Below are 24138 nucleotides of genomic sequence, written 5' to 3' on the forward strand. Positions count from 1 at the left end.
CCGATGACCTCAGCAGTTTGGTCCCATAAGTCCTTACCACAAATTTCCAAAAACTGTAATTGGACGGATTATGTACCGAGCGAGGTGGACTCGTGTTCGGGAGGAAGACGGTTCAATCCCGCGTCCGGCCATCCTGGTTTAGGTTTTCCGTGGTTTCCATAAATCGCTTCAGGCAAATGCCGGGATGGTTCCTTTGACAGGGCATGGCCGACTTCCTTTCCCATCCTTCCCTACTCCGATGAGACTGATGACCTCGCTGTTTGGTCTCTAGCCCCCCCTCCCCCTCCTCGCCCCCCCCCCCCACACACAAAAATCTACCCAACCCTGACGGTCACGTGCCCATTTCAGTCGTTGTTGCCGGTGTCGTGGTGTTGACACTGGAACATGTATTGCATGGGGGCTTAATTAAAAAGAAAGGATAAATGCAATAATTGTAGTAGCTGTGTGGCCGGTTACGAAGTCTCGTAACCGGTTGGCCCTGACTAGTATTAGCGCGCAATCTGATTGCATAAAATAAAAATAAAGAATGACAAGATATTTACATTAACACAACTGATTAATTAAGTCCCCTGCAACTATATAAGCTACAAAACAACAAAGCACGAGTGTAACTGTTCTGTGTGTGGTAGTGTGACTCAATGTACATGTATCTGGCTCGGTTCTTCCTCAATACGACGAGATATTTTAAACACCATTTACAATGAACTAATTGAAAAACCAGAAATACTATAATTGCGCATAGAAAGCAGAATAACAAGTCTAATACATGAACACGAGCCAGATGCTTTGTTGACTGAACCTGTGACCAAGAGGCAATGTCATTAAAGAAATCTGTAATAATTTTTTTTACCTCAATATATATTGACGAAAAATACACTGTGATCTTTGCAACATCTTCCATCTATACATTACACCAACGGAACAGCAACTACTCTCTCGCCCAACAGAACAACAACTGCACTCGACATCCTCTGAACTACTGCTGCACCAGTGGAGGCTGCGGAATAATACTCTTTGGCGCAATCTCTGGCGCTGTGACTCAGTGTAGCCAACTTTCAGTATGGACCGTTGGCTGTGGAGGCCCATCGTCAGAATTGTTCGGTGGGCACGGTTGTACTAATCCCAGCATTAAAGTCTGATGTTAGTTTCGCCACAGTTCGCCGCTTGTCCTATTTTACCAGTCTGCCGAGTGTACGACGTCCGGCATCTGCAGTGAGTGGTGGCCTCCCAACCTCAAGATGTCTGAACGTGGTTTCGCTTTGGTTTCGCCACGCGTTGAAGACGCTCGCCAGAGCACTCCTCGAATACTCGACAAGCCGTGCAGTTTCCGAAATGCTCGTGCTGAGCATCACAATCTGCCCTCGGACTGATAGCGCGTCTTTCTCATTCTGCAAAAGGTGAGCCCGCTCGTGATATTACACGCACATTGCCTGTGTCTGACCAGCAGTCATTCCTCGTCAGGTGACACTGCTACCGCAGTAGGTCGATGGTCATAATGTTCCGGCCGATCAGTCATACTGTATGGGGAGTACCTCCAGAATACGCTCATACAGGCTCTTTCCCACTCCTAGCCGATCGCTTCCTTCCCAAATCCCGAGGCACTAATCGCCTCATCTTCCGTCCAGTGAAAATGAGCCACCAGAGTGGCATCTGCGTGGCGCGACCTGTCCGCCAGGCGGCGGCGGCGGCGGCAGCTGGCGAGCTCCAGGCACCGCGGATGTCGCAAGGCGTCGCTGACGGCGGGCCGCCTTATCTCTGCCGGGCCTTATATACCGGCGTCGGAGCGCGCGGTCGCACAGTAGCTCACGATGCTTCGCCCAGCCCGCCTCTGCGCTTGCCTGCTGCCGCTGCTGCTGCTCTGGCCAGCGGGAGCGCAGCCGCCGTCTCCCCAGCCGCCGCCGCCGCAGGACGCCGCCGAGCCAGCCCGCCACGGCAGGTGTCAGTACCACACGGCTCCTTTCTTGCTCCTCTTTTATCCCTCTCCGTCATACAAAAAAATGGTTCAAATGGCTCTGACCGCTATGGGACTTAACTTGCAAGGTCATCAGTCTTCTAGAACTTAGAACTACTTAAACCTAACTAGCCTAAGGATATCACACACATCCATGCTCGAGGCAGGATTCGAACCTGCGACCAGAGCGGTCGCGTGCTTCCAGACTGTAGCTCCTAGAACCGCTCGGCCACCCAGGCCTGGTCCGTCATACACCAGGCACGCTTCGCTCTACGAGTTGTGATGAAAAAGTAAAGGAATTTTTTGTTTTTCTTAAAGATTCTTAAGTTCCTCACCGGTATCAACTTGGCCCCTTTCAGCCACTTCTGCCAGCGCTTTTTCCAATCTTGGAAGCACTTCTAGAACTCACTTTTCGTTATGGCGTGCAGCTCCTTCAGCGATTCTGTTTGCTGGCCGCTGTGACCGCGCGGTTCTAGGCGCTTACAAGAGAACCTCTCCATCGCACCCCTTCAGATTCAGTTATAAGTTGGCACAGTGGATAGGCCTTGAAAAACTGAACGCAGATCAATCGAGAAAACAGGAAGAAGTTGTGTGGAACTATGAAAAAAAATAAGTAAAATATACAAACTGAGTAGTCCATGCGCAAGATAGGCAACATCAAGGATAGTATAAGCTCAGGAGCGCCGTGGTCCCGTGGTTAGCTTGAGCATATGCGGAGCGAGGGGTCCTTGGTTCAACTCTTCCCTCGACTGAGAAATTCAATTTCTTTATTTTCGCAAAGTTATGATCTGTGCGTTCGCTCATTTACGTATCTGTTCACTGTAATAAGTTTAGCGTCTGTGTTTTGCGACCGCACCGCAAAACCGTGCGATTAGTAGACGAAAGGACGTGCCTCTCCAATGGGAACCGAAAACATTTGATCGCGAGGTCGTAGGTCAACCGATTCCTCCACAGAAAACACGTCTAATATATGCTATACAACACTGGTGACGGCATGTGCGTCACCTAACTTGTACACTTGGCGAATGGGTAAAAAGATTCTTCTACCTTGCCCGATTTAGGTTTTCTTGTGGATGTGATAATCACTCCCAAAAAAGTGATAAAAACTTAAGAGTTTGTCACATAAACTGAAAATAAAGAATTAAACTTTTCACTCGAGTGAAGACTTGAGCCAAGGACCTCTCATTCCGCAGCTGCTCACGCTAAACACGGGATTACGGCGCTCTTGAGCTCACACTATCCGTTGCCTATCTTGCGCATGGACTACTCAGTTTGTATATTTTGCTTATTTTTTTCGTAGTTCCACACAACTTCTTCCTGTTTTCGCGATTGATCTGTGTTCAGTTTTTCAAGGCCAATCCACTGTGCAAACTTATAACTAAACCTGAGAGGCGTGCGATGGGGAGGTTCCCTTGTTAAAGCAATTTGTACCAATTGATTCTGTTTTTATCTCATCAGTGGTGTCAAAACGATGTCCTTTCATGGTTCTCTTCAGCCTCGGGAATAGAAAGAAGCGGAAGCGGTCCATGTCTGACGAATACGGTAGCTGAGGCACTATAACACTTTTGCTTTTTGCCAAAATATCACGAACAAGCATTAAGGTGTGAGCGGATGCGTCATCTTGTTGCAATTTGCACGATTGGTTTTGCCAAAATTCTGGTGATTTTCTTCGGATTGGTTCATGTAAACGGCGCATAACTTGCAGGCAGTATTCCTTATGCACTATACGATCACAAGGCAGGAATTCAGGATGCACTACTCCATTATAATCGAAGGAAACAGTGAGAAGAACCTTCACATGTGATCGACCTTGTCAATTTTTTTTTCGGTCTTGTCTCTTCGTGCAGTTTCCATTGGGACTATTGCGCCTTGGTTTCATCACCTGTTATAGCCTTCTTTAGAAGTAGAGATATCTGCGCGACACTGTTTTTGTTAGAAATTCAACAGTCTTGGAACAAAGTCTTCTCCCACACGTTTCATACCCAAAACATCCGAAAAACAGGCTTGGTATGAGTCAAAGGATATGCTGACATCATCGGCAACCTCTCTGAAGGTGATTAGGCGATTTTCCAGAACCATTTTCTTCAATTCTTCCACATTATCGTCAGTAATTGATGTACTATGGCTCTGGGGCGGTCATGTCCTCAATGTCTTCTCGAGCCCCTCAGAAAAGTTTATACCTCTCATAAACTCTTGTCTTGTCTCGGTATGAATAGGAAAGAATGAGGACAGAAGATAATGAAAACAAAGAGAGATGAACAACATAAGAGGTGTGACCAAAAAGTAACGACAACTTTTTTTTAAATTGCAGGCTTTAAACATCCAATTTTCTAATTTTTATCTTGTTGGTTCACATGTTCCTGATGTATGTTTGCATTTTTAGCTGTTTTCAGCATTTTGTTTACTGTTGACAGTCTAAAAGCTTGTACTTGTTTTCGAGTGCTCGGCGAATTTTTACTTCCGAAAAAGTTGGGTCAAAGAATTTGCTAGAAAAATGCAATAAAGTGCAGCACTGCATTCGAAATGTTGACTTCGGCATTTGGCGAATCTACTGTGACCCATCTTTTTCGAAAGTACAAATTCACCGAGTCCTCTAAAATATGTGCAAGCTTTTTGGCTGTCAACAATAAACAAAATATCGAAAAGACCTAAGAATGCGAACATACACCAGGAACATGTGTACCAACAAGAAAAATTTGACAATCGGATCTTTAAAGCCCGCAAAATTAAAAGAATTACCGTTACTTTTTTATCGCACCTCGTATGTTGATCTTCTCTCTTTGTTTCCATTATCTCCTGCCCTCATTCTTTCCTACTCATACCAGCGAAAAAATGCTCGTGTCGGAGCAGGAAAAACGAATAAGCTCTTGTTTAAAAGACCCTGACTGAAAAGTGGGACTGCGACTGCCTCATATATTATCTTCCTCAGCACCTTTAAAATTTTGGCATGCGAACATACGCTGAGGTGACCAGACTAATGGGATACTTCCTAATGTCGTGTCAGTATTTTTCCGGCCTAGTACAGTAGCGCTACGTGGCAGGGACTCAACAAGTCGTTGGAAGTCCACCGAAAAAATACTGAACCATTCTGCCTCTGTAGGCGTCCACGAGTGCCAAAGTGTTGAAGGTGCAGGATTTTGTGCATGAACTGACCTCTCGATTGTGTCCCATAAATGAGCGATTTGTCCAGAATGTTCTTCAAACCAATCGCGCACAACTGTGGCCTGGTGACAGGACGCATTGTCATCCATGAATGGATGCAAATGGTCTCCAAGCAGGCGAACATAACCATTTCGAGTCAATGGTCGGTTCAGTAGGACCAAAGAACCCAGTCTATTCCATGCAAACACAACCATGCCGTTATGGATACACCACCAGCCTGCACAGTGCCTTGTTGACAACTTGGGCCCATGGCTTCTTGGGGTCTGCACCACATTCTAACATTACCATCAGCTGAAATCAGGACTTACCTGATGAGGAGAAGGTTCCTCAGTCGTCTAGTGTCCGCCGGCGGGAGTGGCCGTGCGGTTCTAGGCGCTACAATCTGGAACCGAACGAACGCTTCGGTTGCAGGTTCGAATCCTGCCTCGGGTATGGATGTGTGTGATGCCCTTAGGTTAGTTAGGTTTAATTACTTCTAAGTTCTAGGTGACAGATGACCTCAGAAGTTAAGTCGCATAGTGCTCAGCGCCATTTGAAACATTTTTTTCGTCTAGGGTCCTGCGGTATGGTCACAAGCCTAGGAGATGCGCTGCAGGCTGTGTCGTGATGTTAACAAACACATTCACGTCGGTCCTCTACTGCCATAGCCCATTAACTCCTAATTTTGCAGCCCTGTCGCAATGGATACGTTCGTCGTACGTTCTACGTTGATTTTTGCAGTTATCTCATTCAGTGTTGCTTGTCTGTTAGCACTGTCAATTCAACTCAAACACTTCTGCTCCCGGTCGTTAAGTAAAGGCCGACGGCCACTGTGTTTTCCGTGGTGAGAGATAGTGGCTGAAATTTGGTATTCTCGGCACAGTCTTGACACTGTGGTTTCCAGAATATTATATGCCCTAACGATTTCCGAAATAGAATGCCGCATGCATCTAGCTGCAACTACCATTCCGCCCCCAATGTCTGTTACTTCCCATCGTGTGACCATAATCACGTCGGACACCTTTTCACACGAATTATCTGAATGAGGAAGGCAGCTCCGCCAATGCGCTGCCCTTTTATACCTCGTGCATGCCATATTATCGCCATCTGTACATGTGCATATCGCTATCCCATGACTTTTGTCACCTCGTTGTATTCACGTCCTTTTGAACATGCGAATCACCTCTCACAATCACAAGCTCCTCTAACTGTAACTCACTCCCACCTCCTAGTCCATCGCCGTAAGTCGCTCATACCCATCAACTCCAACTTGTCACTCACTCATTCAGCCCTGATCATCATCTCTTTGTCTCTCTCTGTCACTGTCTCCTTGTCCCCGAACCACAGTCTCCCTCGTTCTGTCCTATGACTGTCTCTTTTCACTGTCATTGTCTTGCTCTTCCTCTCTCTTACTGCTACCATCTCATTCATTCCTTCTCACTGCTACTTTTCCTTCTCAAACCATATCTGTTTCTTTGTCATTGTGATACGCTCTCTTACTACCACTTGCTTCCGCTTTCTTCTTCTCTCTGCCCTCCCTCCCCTGGCACTGTCTCCCTCACTCCTTTCCTAGAAATGTTCTATCACTCTCAACTGTGTTCCACTGCCACTAAGGTCCCCTCTTTCTATCTCGCTTGCAGGATTTACTACTTATCGTCTTTTTCCCACTGTCAGTGTCTTCTTCTCTCTCAGCACAAAAAACCTCGAATACGCTTACAAGCCAAAGGTTGTTTGGTAAATTCTTAAAGGTGCTGAGGAAGGTAGAATGAGGTAGCCGTTCTGTGCTCCAACAGGAGCATTTTCCGCTGGTTCCCTTCTTTTTCCTGCTACAGCAAGCTATGTCAGTCATACGAACATAGCTTTACGGGTCAGTAAAATTTTGATAGTTTACTTATGTGGAATTGGAATAAGGCAAAACTATGTAATTTTATACCTCAGACTGGATATTACATACACAAAAGTTTTGCATGTGCATCATTATTACAACATGGGTTTTTCAGAAACCTTCAGATGATAACGGAGACGCTTTACAGTGTATTTCTTCGTGCTATGTCACTTTATAAACTACATTTTCTCTACACACTAGATTTCACGTGCGTATTTTAAGTGAACAAATAGGGAACTTTGATCTCTGTACCTCGGAAACGGATAAAGATACGATGAAAATTTTTAATGTTGTTGAAGATCCGAATCTAAGGAACATATGGCAAAAATTACAGTCATTTGCTGTGCTATCCGTCTGGAATCTACGACTCGGTTTTGGTACCCAAAACGATTAAATATTTTCTGCAAACGGGAAGACGGCAGTTCTAGATAAATGCCTAGACAACATACCGTTAAAATTTGAGCAATTTCCTGCAGTTATTTATTTAGATACTACCCGCTGCTGACAGCGAAAGAATGGTGAAAAACCCTTTTTTCGTGTTTGCTCAAGAAGTGCCCAACAAATAAATTGTGTCTCCACAACCTACTTTAGGAGCACCGTAAATCATGTGTAATTCAAAAAGAACCAACCGGTTTGCTCCGTTTACCTCAGCTGGAGGAAGTGTGCAGTATTCAGACTTCGTCTCTGTAGTGTAGGATAGTGACAGTCAGACGACCCTTCTGTTGGCTGTACAAATGGTCCTTACGCCAGGGGCTATCCAAAACACTTGACCCTACCTATCACTAACAGAACCGTGGTAACGGCTGCGTAAAAATTCTGTTTTTATGCGAAGCGTTTTGAAACGTATTGGTGGTGCATGCTGTCCCATGCGTACCGATACACCAACCTATACTCCGCAAGCCACCTTGCGAAGGGTAATTGTGTACCATTGCTACTATCCCCATTACTGTTCCAGTGGCGAATCGTGCGTGAGAAAAACGGTTGCTGGTAAGACTCTGTGTGGGCTTGAATTTCTCTTATTCTCTCTTCATGGTCTTTTCGAGAGATATACATAGGAGTTTTGGTTGACTCTTCTAGTACCGCATACCCTACGAATTTTAACAGTGATACACAATGTTTCTCTTCCAGCGTCTGCCACCGGAACTGACTGAGCATATCCGTGACTCTTTTTTGCTTAATACACAAAGCTGTGATGAAATTTCTTTAAATACTCTCTGTTTCATCTACCAGTCCTATCTGGTACGGATCCCACAATGACGAACACAATTGAAGTAACTGTCGAACGTTCGTTTTTTGCAGGCTACCTTATTCGTGGGTGGACTACACTTACCGAGCAATCTTCTAATCTTAGTCTGACATCTGCCCTGCCTTGCTTGCAATTAGTTTATGCGGTCCTTACACTTTAAATCGTTGCTTACGCGTACTCCCAGACGTTTAATGGAAGTACCTGCTTCCAGTTTCGTTTTTCTGTCATGTGAAAATAAAATAACAATTTTTTCCAGTTGAGAATGCGCAATACGTTACATTTGTTTATGTTAAGGCTTAGCTGCTTATCCCTGCGCCTCTACAGGTCTTCTGTCATTTCACAACAATTTTCTAGTATCGCGAAGTCTCTGTGTACAACAACATCAATCGCGAACTGCCTTATGCGGCTTCCGAAAGGTAACGAAAGAAAAATGACTTTTGTGAGCGTTACGCTAAAACTAACTATTTGGCAGTTCGACGCAGACTTAACTCTTACAAGCGCAGTATTTTTGTATTTAGAACGCCTGACGAACATAGCGATGTAATTGTTTATTTTATGCTCTTAAAATTTACTAAATTGTTAGGTAAAATTTGCCCAAATGTCAAATTTATGATTTGTAAGTGCTCAACGACACCGGTAGCGTAATAAGGCCAGTCAGTGAAGACGAAAAAAGGTCGAATGTGGGAAATAATCTATGCAGTCGTTAATTTTTATACAGTGGTAGGAGGGCGTGGCATGGACTAAAGATATCCCAGTACAAAATTTAACTACATTAAATTTTCTAAAAAAAAAGATTGTGTTCATTTCTTCTCACTTTTTCTCTAGGGCAAAAAGTCTACGCGTGGAGAGTGAGAGTATGAAAAACCCGCCGTGATTTTTGAAGGTTATACATAACACTGCGGGTCATCCACAGGGACAACTAAGCTACCCTGTACACAGGGCTATTACACTGAAGAGCCAAAGAAACTAGCATAGGCATGTGTATTCGAATACGGAGATATGTAAACATGTAGAATACGGGGCTACGGGCAGCAACGCCTATGTAAGACAAAAAGTGTCTGGCGCACTTGTTATATCGGTTACTGTTGCTACAATGGCGGGTTATCAAGATTTAAGTGAGCACGAACGTGGTGTTACAATCGGCGCACGAGCGATGGAACACAGCATCTCCGAAGCAGCGACGAACTGGGGACTTTCCCGTACGTCTATTTCACGAGTGTACCGTGGATATCAGGAATCCGGTAAAATATCAAAACTTCGACATCGCTGCGGCCGGAGAAAGATCCTGCAAGAAAGGGACTAACGACGACTGAAGAGAAACGATCAGGGTGACAGAAGTGCAACCCTTCCGCAAACTGCTGCAGATTTCAGTGTCAGCGTGCCAACCATTCAACGAAACATCATCGATATGGGCTATCGGAGCCGAAGGCTCACTTGTGTATACTTTATGACTGTATGAGACAAAGCCTTACGCCTCGCCTGGGTCGGTCAACACCGACATTGTACTGTTGATGACTGGAGACATGTTGCCCGATCGGACGCGTCTCGTTTCAAATTGTGTGAAGCGGATGGACGTGTACGGATATGGAGACAACCTCATGAATCCATGGACCCTGCATGCCAGCATGGGTCTATTCACGCTGATGGAGGCTCTGAAATGGTGTGGGGCACGTGCAATTGGAATGATATGGGACCCCTGATACGTCTAGATACGACACTGATCACCTACACCCATTCATATCCATTGTGCATTCCCACGGACTTGGGCAATTCCAGGAGGACAATGCGACATCTCACACATCCAGAATTGCTTCAGAGGAGCACCAGGAACACTCTTATGAGTTTAAATACTTCTACTTGGCACCAAACTCCTCAAACACGAACATTATTGAGCATATCTGGGATGCCTTGCAGAAGAGGTCTCCACCTCCTCGTGCTCTTACAGATTTATGGACAGCATTGCAGGATTCGTGGTGTCAGCGCCCTCCAGCAGTACTTCAGACATTAGTCGAGTCCCTGCCACGCCGTGTTTCCGCACTTCTGCGTGCTCGCGGTGGCCCTGCTCGATATTAGGCAGGTGTACCAGTTGCTTTGGCTCTTCAGTATATTATCGAGAAATAGAGGAGAGTGTGTCAAGGATATGGTAAGAAAAGTCTTTTTCGTTACTGCGAGATTTTTTCACGGAACTTCAAGCGCGAACTTTCCCCCCAAAGGCGCAAATGTAGGGAGATGTGACCGCAGCAAAAGAATAAGAGGAATCAGAGCTTCCACTGAAAGATTCCGGTTTTCCAACGTGTTGTTCGAGACTAAAACGGTCTAGAGATAGTCTGGAAATGACTCTGTGAAGCTTGTGCCAAACCGTTAAGTGTGAACTGGAGATTAGTCATGGCGATGCAGATGTAAATGCCAGAGATAAAAGATGTGATAAGTGACAGAAAAAAAGTCTTAGGACTCGCTGGGGATCTCATCCTGGGAGGCTCCAACCTCCACTTACATCTTTTGCTTTCGCTCTCCATTTCGTGGCCATCTGAACCAACGAGCCAAGCTAATGTTTTACACAACATTGTAAGTCAACTGATAACGCTATCTGCAGAATGGTTTTGTTTGTACAGCTTTTTAGATTAGTCCTAATGTGGGTTTTTCGATCAAGTGGGTACACTAGAATACCACATTCTTATTAAAATGGTTTGTTTTAGACTACGAGACTCTTCAGAAACTAAATTACACATTATTATGGCCCTAAGTAACTTTTATTGAATGCTGCACTTCACATTAAAGAGACCTAGATACAAGACACTATTTTTCAACATAGTCATCAAGTCTCGGCAAACAGCGGTTCAAACATCCTGCAGATTGCTCAGTTTCTCGACGATAGAAATCCACTCGTTGGTCACGGAGCCATCCGAGACCTGCTGTGTGAATGTCCTTATCGTCAGAAAATCTGCGATTAGTGCGAATCAGTTCCGCGAGTGTGATGCGTGGTACTTGATGTCCCAATCTTAATATAGTGATAAGTAAATAATTTTGTCTCTTGTCAGTCTGTTAGATTGGAAGTATCACTAATAGTAAAGTTCACTGACGCTCTGTTACTGATTACAGTTCTCTGTAAATAGCGACTGGTAAGTCAGAGGGTAGTTTCCAGAGTACTGTACTGAGCTGAGGCAGGCCGTGAACTGAATTGTCTGATGCTGGTTTGTAACTGTCTGATTGCTGATGCGGAAGTGTTACCGGTGAACCGTGGTACTGCTCAATTCTTTAGAAAATCAAAAAATTACAATCTCACCACAGTTTTTTAAAGGAAATAGGAAGCCCGGGAGCACTAGTGATGGACAAGCTTGTGATTGTTTTACCACTTTAATTTGACTCAAAACAGACTTTATTATAACTTCAATTAGGACATTTGCCCTCTTACTGATACAATATATAAATCTTCACTTTAATTGAATTACATAAACACGAATAAGTAGCATATTTTGCGTCCGCAACCAAAATCATAGATAGTAGAGACGGTGAATAATCAGTCATAAACAATCGTTCTTGTTTAACCATATCTCAAAAGACAAGTAACACTATACACTTCCAACCCAAAGTTACACAGCCACATAATACCACAACTTCATAAAAGAACAAAGATCTTAAAGCTTAACGTGGCCGAGGGGTTCTAGGCGCTTCAGTTTGGAACCGCGCGACCGCCGCGGTCGCAGGTTCGAATCCTGCCTCGAGCATTGGTGTGTGTGATGTCCTTAGATAAGTTAGGTTTAAGTAGTTCTAAGTTCTAGGGGACTGATGACCTCAGATGTTAAGTCCCATAGTGCTCAAAGCCATTTTAAAGCATAATAAAACTCAACTGCCCACATAAAGGTCCACAGTGAAAGTTGATTATACTAAAAATGCAAAGTGGGCCAACCAAGGTCGCAAAACTGGCACACAGGAAAAATAACAAAAAATGGTTCAAATGGCTCTGAGCATTATGGGGATTACCATCTGTGGTCATTAGTCCCCTAGAACTTAGAACTACTTAAACCTAATTAACCTAAGGACATCACACACATCCATGCCCGAGGCAAGATTCGAACCTGCGACCGTAGCAGTCGCGCGGTTCCGGACTGCGCGCCTAGAACCGCGAGACCACCGCGGCCGGCTGGAAAAATAACAAGTTGCACATTCATTAGAGATACACAAATGATTAACATAAGTTTTAAATAAGAATGGCTAGTAATAACTCAACAGTAAAAAGACTTACAGAAACGCTAATATTAACAAAGTGACCTCACTTAACTAACGGACATAATGACTCGGATTGATTCCCAAATCGCACTGAACTTTAGAGAACAGTGTTAAGGCTCACAGCAGTTTTTGAAAGCAATAAAGCTGCGGCCTGCAGGCAATACGAGCGTTCACTCCCCACGGTTTGTGCACAGGCTTACTAACAGGCGGTATGTATTTGTATATATTTATATATAGTCCGACCGGCCTCACAATGAGCAGTCGTGACAAGAATCCATAACCGCACCGACGCCAGGAAACGAGCAGTCTTAACAAATGGCCTGCAGCACAAATAGACTGCAATGTAAACTAGGTCAAATCACAGCCACACTGGAATATATAATAAGCATGCCAACAAATTCGTATGCAGCAGTAGTCTAACATTACCCGTCTTCCAGTAAATTAGCAGGAACGTTAGAGATCACTTCCAGTTGCCTTAAGGCACTTTCAGCATTAACCAAACATACCAAATCCTACCGTGACAAATGCTTCAACCATTAACTATACGGCTGCAGGGCGCGTACACAACCGCAACCAGGCCCAAAGCGGTCAATATGTCATGAAAACCACTTAAAAGACTCACTCCACAGATGATGAGAAACGGAGTGAGGAACATCAGCCTCCTTAAAATAGCCACTGTGGAACCAATTTCGGAAACAGCTCCAGCAGCTACCCTTGCCACAATAAGTTTCAACAATCTTCTTAGTTAAACACAGAATAAAAGTCATACGTAACTTGGAGCGGTTCAGCGTGAGACGAGGAATCCACCACAATTTTGCACGTCAAGTCGTCCAATGATAAGCACCGTGCATTTGGTGCGATAAAAGTTCAAGTTTTTCTAATTACATTTTGGTAATTTGGTGTTTATCTGTCATGTTCCACACACAGGAGGATTTCCTATTTTATTGGTCTATGGAATGAATAATTAATCTAATCGAATCTAATCTAAAAGACAAGGGCGGCGAACCCATGCACCACGGTTAGGGGCGCTGCCTTGTTTTCAACACAAGTTGCCTCTTTGAACGCCGACCGGAGACTCACTCGTCACACGTTCACCCGGAAAACGGCCGGGGGGAGCAGTCAAAGATAGCAAGACAGCCGAATATCGATACCAGAGATACAAGTAGAATACCCTACCGCCAGTCGCCACGGCTCAAGCGGTATGTTGTGTTTTGGTACCTGTTGGCTGAAAGATTTGCATGAAGGCCAGTACAAGGCGGAAGCAAAGTACTCTGCTGCTGGCAGCATTTAAAAACGTACCTGTACAGAGACAAAATATGACGAGAGTCTTAGGAGCAAGGAGGCAGACAACCCCTGGACACCGCTCCTATTCTACATGCCTGCTATCAGGTGCAAGAGCAGCAGCGTAACAAGCCTACATGAGCCTAGGAATCTGGCCTACAGGTGCAGGTACATTTTTAATGGACTCAAGTGAAGTAGGCAGGTGGCACCAGGCGTGTTGCCTCGGTCTTAGAGGGACCTTTTGTCTTCTCCGCACCTCTCCATGGTCACCCCACAAGAAGGCGTGGAACTAGAGGGCTGAAAAAGTATAGCCGGCAGCGTGCCCGAGCGGTTCAAGCCGCTGCAGTTTGGAACCGCGCGACCGCTACGGTCGCAGGCTCGAATCCCGCCTCGGGCATGGATGTGTGTGATGTCCTTAGGGTAGTTAGGTTTAAGTAGCTCTAAGTTCTAGGGGACTGATGACCTCAGAAGTTGAGTTCCATTGTGCCCAGAGCCATTTGACTTGAAAAAGTATAAACACCCTTTGCTGGTACGGATCATTTTTCATATTTCGTCAAATAGTTTTGAACGGATCCTAGTGGCTGCAAACAATACACGAGAGCAAAAATTGTGGACGCACTGCGCTCCAGAGAGGTACTATCACGTCCAATGGGGTTGCTGGCTCACAATGTCCTTTGGGAAGAGTTGAACTGTCTGAAGGAGGGGGAGGGTGAGCAGCGTCAAAGGCTGTCAACGACATCGTCCTATCAGTCACCAGGCAGCGAACTGCCGTTCTCGACTGCTAATTGTGTTGAATCAATTTACCGAGGTAAGAGGAGGTTTAATTGACGCTCTTTACGCCACCCCTGAAGGCCTCCTCGTGTTGATTCCCATAAGAAAACCGCACGATTTTAAAACTGGACGCCGCGATTCCGACCTTTGTAGAGACTTCAGAAGAAGGGCTGAAATGAAATTACAATGAAATGAATACCCTTAGCTGCATACAGGGGTTGAAACAAGTCAACGGGGACAGTTGAAAATGTGTGTCCCGACCGGGACCCGAGCCCGGGCTCTCTTGCTAACATGGCAGACGCTCTAGCCATCTGAGCCACCGACCACACATAGGATACTGCGACTGCAGGGACTTATCTCTGCCATGCCTCCCATGAGACCCACGTTCGCAACTTATTGTCCCCCACTATATTGATACTGCCCCTGCCCATCGTACTCATAACTCGTGGCTTTACTGCCGATTCCCGTAAGCGTTCGGGCACTGTTTGTCGATCCGCACAGAAGAAGATGGTGAAACAGCTGGTGAGCCTTATATCAGATCCCTTAATCGGGCAGGTAGGTTAGAAAATTTAAAAAGGGAAATGGATAGGTTAAAGTTAGATATAGTGGGAATTAGTGAAGTTCGGTGGCAGGATGAACAAGACTTTCGGTCAGGTGACTACAGGGTTATAAACACAAAATCAAATAGGGGTAATGCAGGAGTAGGTTTAATAATGAATAGGAAAATAGGAATGCGGGTAAGCTACTACAAGCAGCATAGTGAACGCATTATTGTGGTCAACATAGATACGAAGCCCACATCTACTACAGTAGTACAAGTTTATATGCCAACTAGCTCTGCAGATGACGAAGAAATTGAAGAAATGTACGATGAGATAAAAGAAATTATTCAGGTAGTGAAGGGTGAAGAAAATTTAATAGTCATTGGTGACTGGAATTCGGTGGTAGGAAAAGGGAGAGAAGGAAACGTGGTAGGTGAATATGGACTGGGGCAAAGAAATGAAAGAGGAAGGCGTCTGGTAGAATTTTGCACAACTTAATCATACCTAACACTTGGTTCAAGAATCATAAAAGAGGGCTGTATACATGGAAGAAGCCTGGAGAGACTGACAGGTTTTAGATAGATTATATACTGCTAAGACAGAGATTTAGGAACCAGGTTTTAAATTGTAAGACATTTCCAGGGGCAGATGTGGACTCTGACCACAATCCATTGGTTATGACCTGTAGATTAAAACTAAAGAAACTGCAAAAAGGTGGGAATTTAAGGAGACGGGACCTGGATAAACTAAAAGAACCAGAGGTTGTACAGAGTTTCAGGGAGATCATAAGGGAGCAATTGACAGGAATGGGGGAAAGAAATACGGTGGAAGAGGAATGGGTAGCTTTGAAGGATGAAGTAGTGACGGCAGCAGAGGATCAAGTAGATAAAAAGACGAGGGCTGGTAGAAATCCTTGGGTAACAGAAGGAATATTGAATTTAATTGATGAAAGGAGAAAATATAAAAATGCAGTAAATGGAGCAGGCAAAAACGAATACAGACGTCTCAAAAATGAGATCGACGGGAAGTACAAAATGGATAATCAGGGATGGCTAGAGGACAAATGTAAGGATGTAGAGGCTTATCTCACTAGGGGTAAGGTAGATACTGCCTACAGGAAAATTAAAGAGACCTTTGGAGATAAGAGAACCACTTGTATGAACATCAAGAGCTCTGATGGAAACCCAGTTCTAAGCAAAGAAGGGAAAGCAGAAAGGTGGAAGGAGTATATAGAGGGTCTATACAAGGGCGATGTACTTGAGGACAATATTATTGAAATGGAAGAGAATGTAGATGAAGATGAAATGGGAGATACGATACTGCGTGAAGAGTTTGACAGAGCACTGAAAGACCTCAGACGAAACAAGGCCTCCAGAGTAGACAACATTCCATTAGAACTACTCACGGCCTTGGGAGAGCCAGTCCTGACAAAACTCTACCATCTGGTGAGCAAGATGCATGAGACAGGCGAAATACCCTCAGACTTCAAGAAGAATATAATAATTCCAATCCCAAAGAAAGCAGGTGTTGACAGGTGTGAAAATTACCGAGCCATCAGTTTAATAAGTCACAGCTGCAAAATACTAACGCGAATTCTTTACAGACGAATGGAAAAACTAGTAGAAGCCGACCTCGAGGAAGATCAGTTTGGATTCCGTAGAAATGTTGGAACACGTGAGGCAATACTGTCCCTACGACTTACCTGAGAAGCTAGATTAAGGAAGGGCAAACCTACGTTTCTAGCTTTTGTAGACTTAGAGAATGATTTTGACAGTGTTGATTGGAATTCTCTTTTTCAAATTCTGAAGGTAGCAGGGGTAAAATATAGGGAGCGAAAGGCTATTTACAATTTGTACAGAAACCAGATGGCAGTTATAAGAGTCGAGGGGCATGAAAGGGAAGCAGTGGTTGGGAAGGGAGTGAGACAGGTTTGTAGTCTCTCCCCGATGTTATTCAATCTGTATATTGAGCAAGCAGTGAAGGAAACAAAAGAAAAATTCGGAGAAGGTATTAAAATCCATGGAGAAGAAATAAAAATGTTGAGGTTCGCCGATGACATCGTAATTCTGTCAGAGACAGCAAAGGACTTGGAAGAGCAGTTGAACGGAATGGATAGTGTCTTGAAAGGAGGATATAAGATGAATATCAACAAAAGCAAAAGGATGATAATGGAATGAAGTCGAGTTAAGTCGGGTGATGCTGACGGAATCAGATTAGGAAATGAGACACTTAAAGTAGTAAAGGGGTTTTGCTATTTGGGGAGCAAAATAACTGATGATGGTCGAAGTAGAGACGATATAAAATGTAGACTGGCAATGGCAAGGAAAGCTTTTCTGAAGAAGAGAAATTTGTTAACATCGAGTATAGATTTAGGTGTCAGGAAGTCATTTCTGAAAGTATTTGTATGGAGTGTAGCCATGTATGGAAGTGAAACATGGACGATAAATAGTTTGGACAAGAAGAGAATAGAAGGTTTCGAAATGTGGTGCTACAGAAAAATGCTGAAGATTAGATGGGTAGATCACATAACTAATGAGGAGGTATTGAATAGGATTGGGGAGAAGAGAAGTTTGTGGCACAACTTGACTAGAAGAAGGGATCGGTTGGTAGGACATGTTCTGAGGCATCAAGGGATCACCAATTTAGTATTGGAGGGCAGCGTGGAGGGTAAAAATCGTAGAGGGAGACCAAGAGATGACTACACTTAGCAGATTCAGAAGGATGTAGGTTGTAGTAGGTACTGGGAGATGAAGAAGCTTGGATGAGATAGGGTAGCATGGAGAGCTGCATCAAACCAGTCTCAGGACTGATTTGGACATGTCCAAAAGAACAGATACCATCTTCATATATATATATATATATATATATATATATATATATATATATATATATATATAAAGAGCTGAAATGTTGGCAAGAGGGTGCGAGACGACCTTCCGATTGCGTGATACGTCACACGGGCATAATTGTGGTGAAATTCAGTGCCAATGTGACACTATTAATGCACCTTATACCACATATCACCTTCTGAACTGTGGGCTTGTTTTCGCATCTGTCGACGCATTGCTATTTGAACTATTACCGAACCCGAGGGTGAGGTCGCAGGATGCCATGTTTTTGCAGCAGTACACAGGATGTGTGCACCTTTGAGCAAAACATCAAACTTCTGCGTCACTATGGGAGACAATTACGGAGTCTGGAAAAAGTGAAACAATGTTCAAATGAGTGTAACTTCCTAAGGGACCAAAATGCTGAGGTCATCTGTCCCTAGACTTAGTCACTATTGAAACTAACTTATGCTAAGAACAATACACACACCCACGCCTGAGGGAGGGCTCGAATCTCCGGAGGCAGAGGTCGCGCAATCCGTGACATGGCGCCTCTAGCAGCGTGGCCACTCAGCTTCAAGTAGTTGGATCGACAGCTTTTAAATTTGTGTGATTTATCATGCAACCGCAATTCAACGGCTTTCTTTTACTACTTTTGTAAATGGCACTTTTCATTACTTAGAGTCAATTGTAACTTTTCGCACCGTGTAAACATCTTGTCTCAATCATTTTCAATTGGTTTCGATAACTTTCCTAGGCGGCAAATGAGGGCAAAATCTGCAAACGATGTAAGATGGTTGCTCAGATTGTCACCTAAATCATTTATACAAATTAGAAACAGCAGGGGCTGTATAACGCTTCCTTGGAAAACGTCGCCTATCAACTACAACATCCGCCTTGTGCACCGGATTTGGCACAATCACACTTCCACCTATACGTACATATAAACAACTTCGCGACTGGTTAACGTTTGGAGTCAACCAAGATGTTATGCAGCAGTAGATGGGTCTTTTTCAAGCTCTTGCAGAATCAAACGTGCACACTGGGAGAATTTTCGAGTACACTGAGGAGAAAGGGGGACGAAAGAAAAGCGGTCCTTCTCTCTTAGTGTAAGAATTTTCCTCCTCGACCACGTGCAAACAATTCAGCTTCGAAAATGAGGCCTGTGTACAGACGTTCTCCGAGCAGAGTGCGACGGGAACAGCTGGAGGACGCAGTTGTGTTTGCGCTATCGCCAATTGCGCCCTCGTTGTGCAGCCTGGTTTCCGCCAAGGCTGCTCAGCTACGGACGTTTATGGCAGCGGAACTATCAGGTGTGACTTCGCCAGGGCTTTACTGTGCTGGTGCTGCGGTTCGCAACGGGACTCGCAGTCGGCAGGTGTGGAGTTCCAATCCCCGCGCGGCCAACCAGGCAGAGACTTCAGGTGGTTTCCCTAAATCGATTCACGCGGATACTGGGATGGCTCTTGTCCAGCCCTATCTCGTGAGTCGCGTCTAACTCAAAGCTGCCCACTTTTTATTGCCTATGTGAAATCGTCATTGCAGGGTCGAATATTCGCCCTATGTAGGAAATTTTTCGTAGCCACGAACTTCTTATTGAGCAGTTGTATTGTCTACCTGCCGCTGAGTGCCAAATCCTGTGAATTTCCGTAAATATTTGGTGAATTATAACCCTAGTTTCTGTTTCAAGGGAAAAGCCCGTGCAACGGAAATCTAACTACTGAACTTCTGATCGAGCGATGCTAGTATGCACATGGCGGTGAAGTTTGGCGAATTAAATATCTGCAGGAAAAACATTTATTCACAACGATCCAGTGTACTAATGAACTTCATTTAACATGTAACATACACTCCTGGAAATTGAAATAAGAACACCGTTAATTCATTGTCCCAGGAAGGGGAAACTTTATTGACACATTCCTGGGGTCAGATACATCACATGATCACACTGACAGAACCACAGGCACATAGACACAGGCAACAGAGCATGCACAATGTCGGCACTAGTACAGTGTATATCCACCTTTCGCAGCAATGCAGACTGCTATTCTCCCATGGAGACGATCGTAGAGATGCTGGATGTAGTCCTGTGGAACGGCTTGCCATGCCGTTTCCACCTGTTGGACCAGCGTTCGTGTTGGACGTGCAGACCGCGTGAGACGACGCTTCATCCAGTCCCAAACAAGCTCAATGGGGGACAGATCCGGAGATCTTGCTGGCCAGGGTAGTTGACTTACACCTTCTAGAGCACGTTGAGTGGCACGGGATACATGCGGGTGTGCATTGTCCTGCTGGAACAGCAAGTTCCCTTGCCGGTCTAGGAATGGTAGAACGATGGGTTCGATGACGGTTTGGATGTACCGTGCACTATTCAGTGTCCCCTCGACGATCACCAGTGGTGTACGGCCAGTGTAGGAGATCGCTCCCCACACCATGATGCCGGGTGTTGGCCCTGTGTGCCTCGGTCGTATGCAGTCCTGATTGTGGCGCTCACCTGCACGGCGCCAAACACGCATACGACCATCATTGGCACCAAGGCAGAAGCGACTCTCATCGCTGAAGACGACACGTCTCCATTCGTCCCTCCATTCACGCCTGCTGCGACACCACTGGAGGCGGGCTGCACGATGTTGGGGCGTGAGCGGAAGACGGCCTAACGGTGTGCGGGACCGTAGCCCAGCTTCATGGAGACGGTTGCGAATGGTCCTCGCCGATACCCCAGGAGCAACAGTGTCCCTAATTTGCTGGGAAGTGGCGGTGCGGTCCCCTACGGCACTGCGTAGGATCCTACGGTCTTGGCGTGCATCCGTGCGTCGCTGCGGTCCGGTCCCAGGTCGACGGGCACGTGCACCTTCCGCCGACCACTGGCGACAACATCGATGTACTGTGGAGACCTCACGCCCCACGTGTTGAGCAATTCGGCGGTACGTCCACCTGGCCTCCCGCATGCCCACTATACGCCCTCGCTCAAAGTCCGTCAACTGCACATACGGTTCACGTCCACGCTGTCGCGGCATGCTACCAGTGTTAAAGACTGCTATGGAGCTCCGTATGCCACGGCAAACTGGCTGACACTGACGGCGGCGGTGCACAAATGCTGCGCAGCTAGCGCCATTCGACGGCCAACACCGCGGTACCTGGTGTGTCCGCTGTGCCGTGCGTGTGATCATTGCTTGTACAGCCCTCTTGCAGTGTCCGGAGCAAGTATGGTGGGTCTGACCATCGGGTGTCAATGTGTTCTTTTTTCCATTTCCAGGAGTGTATATAAAAACTTGACACTATGATTCCTTCCAAACAAACTGAAAACTTATTCAGCAAGAACTGGGTTGGCTATGGAACGCAACATGGACTCGTAATTGCTCACGCACAAAGATTCGAACTCACAGAGTTATTCAATGCAAAGTTCACCATATTCGTGTAATGACAATCGCCAAAACCGACTTGTGACTCGAACCGAAAGAATCACGGAAGTTAACTCGGCACACGATCGAGGAAGTGAGTCGCGAACGATTAAAGAACACTTTTGGTTCCTATACAATCACGATATCCCAGAGAAACATAGGCAAACATTAGGGACAGGTTTCTTATACAGAAAGAAATGGAAATGCCGTGTGGCTATGGCCTCCCGTCGCGTAGACCGTTCGCCTGGTGCAAGTCTTTCGAGCTGACACCACTTCGGCAATTTGCGTGTCGCTGGTGTTGAAATGATGATGATAAGGACCACACAACACCCAGTCCCTGAGCGGAGAAAATCTCCGACCCAGCCGGGAATCGAACCCGGGCCGTTATGTATGACATTCTGTCTTGCTGACCACTCAAATACCAGGGGCGGACAGAGAAATAAAGAAATAAAATACGTCTAGTAAACATGGGCTTCAAAATATGTACCTTAACTGGTTTGAGAACTTGTTCACCTTCGGTACTATGAAACATCTTTTTGCAAGGTCTTTGCGTTCGATATTTTAGGAGGAGGATTGACCAAAAAATAAGAGCCTTGTAGACACGAGACACGGGTTCCAAAATGCGTACCTCAACAGCAATGAGCACCTGTTCTTCTACTGAACAAGTGCTCTTAACGTATGCATTAGCCCATATTTATGGGACTTCTTTTCTTGAAAAGCAAAGAGCTTACAGTAGAAGAGATGTGTTTCATAGTAGCGAAGATGAACAATTGGTGATATCTCTTAACGTATACGATTTAGAACCCTTGTTTGCTGTACATTTTTTTGTTGTTTTGGTGTAAGGAACGTGACCGTAAGATCGTCGGTGTTTTCTTTTGGGGCACCCTGCATACATGTGGTCTCTGATCTTTCGGACATCAATGGCAACAGCTGAAAAAGATGAACATTGTGCCGGATTGCCTTAACCGTCTCGGCCATTTGAAATACACAGCCTGTTGCGCACTACTAACACTGCGTCACCTGCTTCTACTTCTACATCTACATCTACATCCACATCTACATCTACATCTACATCCATACTCCGCAAGCCACCTGACGGTGTGTGGCGGAGGGTACCTTGAGTATCTCTATGGGTTCTCCCTTCTATTCCAGTCTCGTATTGTTCGTGGAAAGAAGCATTGTCGGTATGCTTCTGTGTGGGCTCTAATCTCTCTGATTTTATCCTCATGGTCTCTTCGCGAGATATACGTAGGAGGGAGCAATATACTGCTTAACTTCTCGGTGAAGGTATGTTCTCGAAACTTCAACAAAAGCCCGTACCGAGCTACTGAGCGTCTCTCCTGCAGAGTCTTCCACTGGAGTTTATCATCTCTGTAACGCTTTCGCGATTACTAAATGATCCTATAACGAAGCGCGCTGCTCTCCGTTGGATCTTCTCTATCTCTTCTATCAACCCTATCTGGTACGGATCCCACACTGCTGAGCAGAATTCAAGCAGTTGGCGAACAAGCGTACTGCAACCTACTTCCTTTGTTTTCGGATTGCATTTCCTTAGGATTCTTCCAATGAATCTCAGTATGGCATCTGCTTTACCGACGACCAACTTTAAATGATCATTCCATTTTAAATCACTCCCATTGCGTAGTCCCAGATAATTTATGGAATTAACTGCTTCCAGTTGCTGACCTGCTATTTTGTAGCTAAATGATAAGGGATCTATCTTTCTATGTATTCGCAGCACATTACACTTTTCTATATTGAGATTCAATTGCCATTCCCTGCACCATGCGTCAATTCGCTGCAGATCCTCCTGCATTTCAGTACAATTTTCCATTGTTACAACCTCTCGCTACACCACAGCATCATCTGCAAAAAGCCTCAGTGAACTTCCGATGTCATCCACCAGGTCATTTATGTATGTTGTGAATAGCAACGGTCCTATGACACTCCCCTGCGGCACACCTGAAATCACTCTTACTTCGGAAGACTTCTCTCCATGACATGCTGCGTTCTGTTATCTAGCAACTCTTCAATCCAATCACACAATTGGTCTGATAGTGCACATGCTCTTACTTTGTTCATTAAACGACTGTGGGGAACGGTATCGATCGCTTTGCAGATGTCAAGAAACACGGTATCTACCTGTGAACCCGTGTCTATGGCCCTCTGAGTCTCGTGGACGAATAGCGCGAGCTGGGATTCATACGACCGTCTTTTTCGAAACCAATGCTGATTCCTGCAGAGTAGATTTCTAGTCTCCAGAAAAGTCATTATACTCGATCATAATACGTGTTCCAAAATTCTACAACTGATCGGCGTTAGCGATATGGGTCTATAGTTCTGCACATCTGTTTGACGTCCCTTCTTGAAAACGGAGATGACCTGTGCCCTTTCCCAGTCGTTTGGAACGCTACGCTCTTCTAGAGACCTACGGTACACCGCTGCAAGAAGGGGGGCAAGTTCCTTCGCGTACTCTGTGTAAAATCGAACTGGTATCCCATCAGGTCCAGTGGCCTTTCCTCTTTTGAGCGATTTTAGTTGTTTCTCTTTCCTTCTGTCGTTTATTTCGATATCTAATACCCATGAACCTCTTACTCGCATTCGGGAGGACGACGGTTCAATTCCACGTCCGGCCATCCTGATTTAGGTTCTCCGTGATTTCCCCAAATCGCTTCAGGCAAACGCCGGGATGATTCCTTTGAAAGGCCACAGCCGACTTCCTTCCCTGCCCTTCCCTAATCCGATGAGAGGGATGACCTCGCTGTCTGTCTCCTTCCCCAAACAACCCAACCCTGTGACCTCTTACTCGTCATATCGGTTTCCACAAGAGATCGGGCTTGGTGCGAATACTCACTGAAAGAGTAG

General features: G+C 45.3%; 1 protein-coding gene across 1 annotated transcript in view; it reads left to right on the forward strand.

The window, feature by feature from the left end:
* Positions 1–1781: 1781 nt before the first annotated feature.
* Positions 1782–24138, forward strand: part of LOC126278456 (uncharacterized) — a 72060-nt gene continuing 49703 nt past the window's right edge. Inside the window, exon 1 of the mRNA XM_049978582.1 lies at positions 1782–1938. Within this exon, the coding sequence (XP_049834539.1) occupies positions 1809–1938 (130 nt within the window). The 5' untranslated portion in view covers positions 1782–1808. The remainder of the gene's footprint in view (positions 1939–24138) is intronic.

The sequence above is a fragment of the Schistocerca gregaria genome, chromosome 6, assembly GCF_023897955.1.
Source record: "Schistocerca gregaria isolate iqSchGreg1 chromosome 6, iqSchGreg1.2, whole genome shotgun sequence".
NCBI classification, from domain to species: Eukaryota; Metazoa; Arthropoda; class Insecta; order Orthoptera; family Acrididae; genus Schistocerca; species Schistocerca gregaria.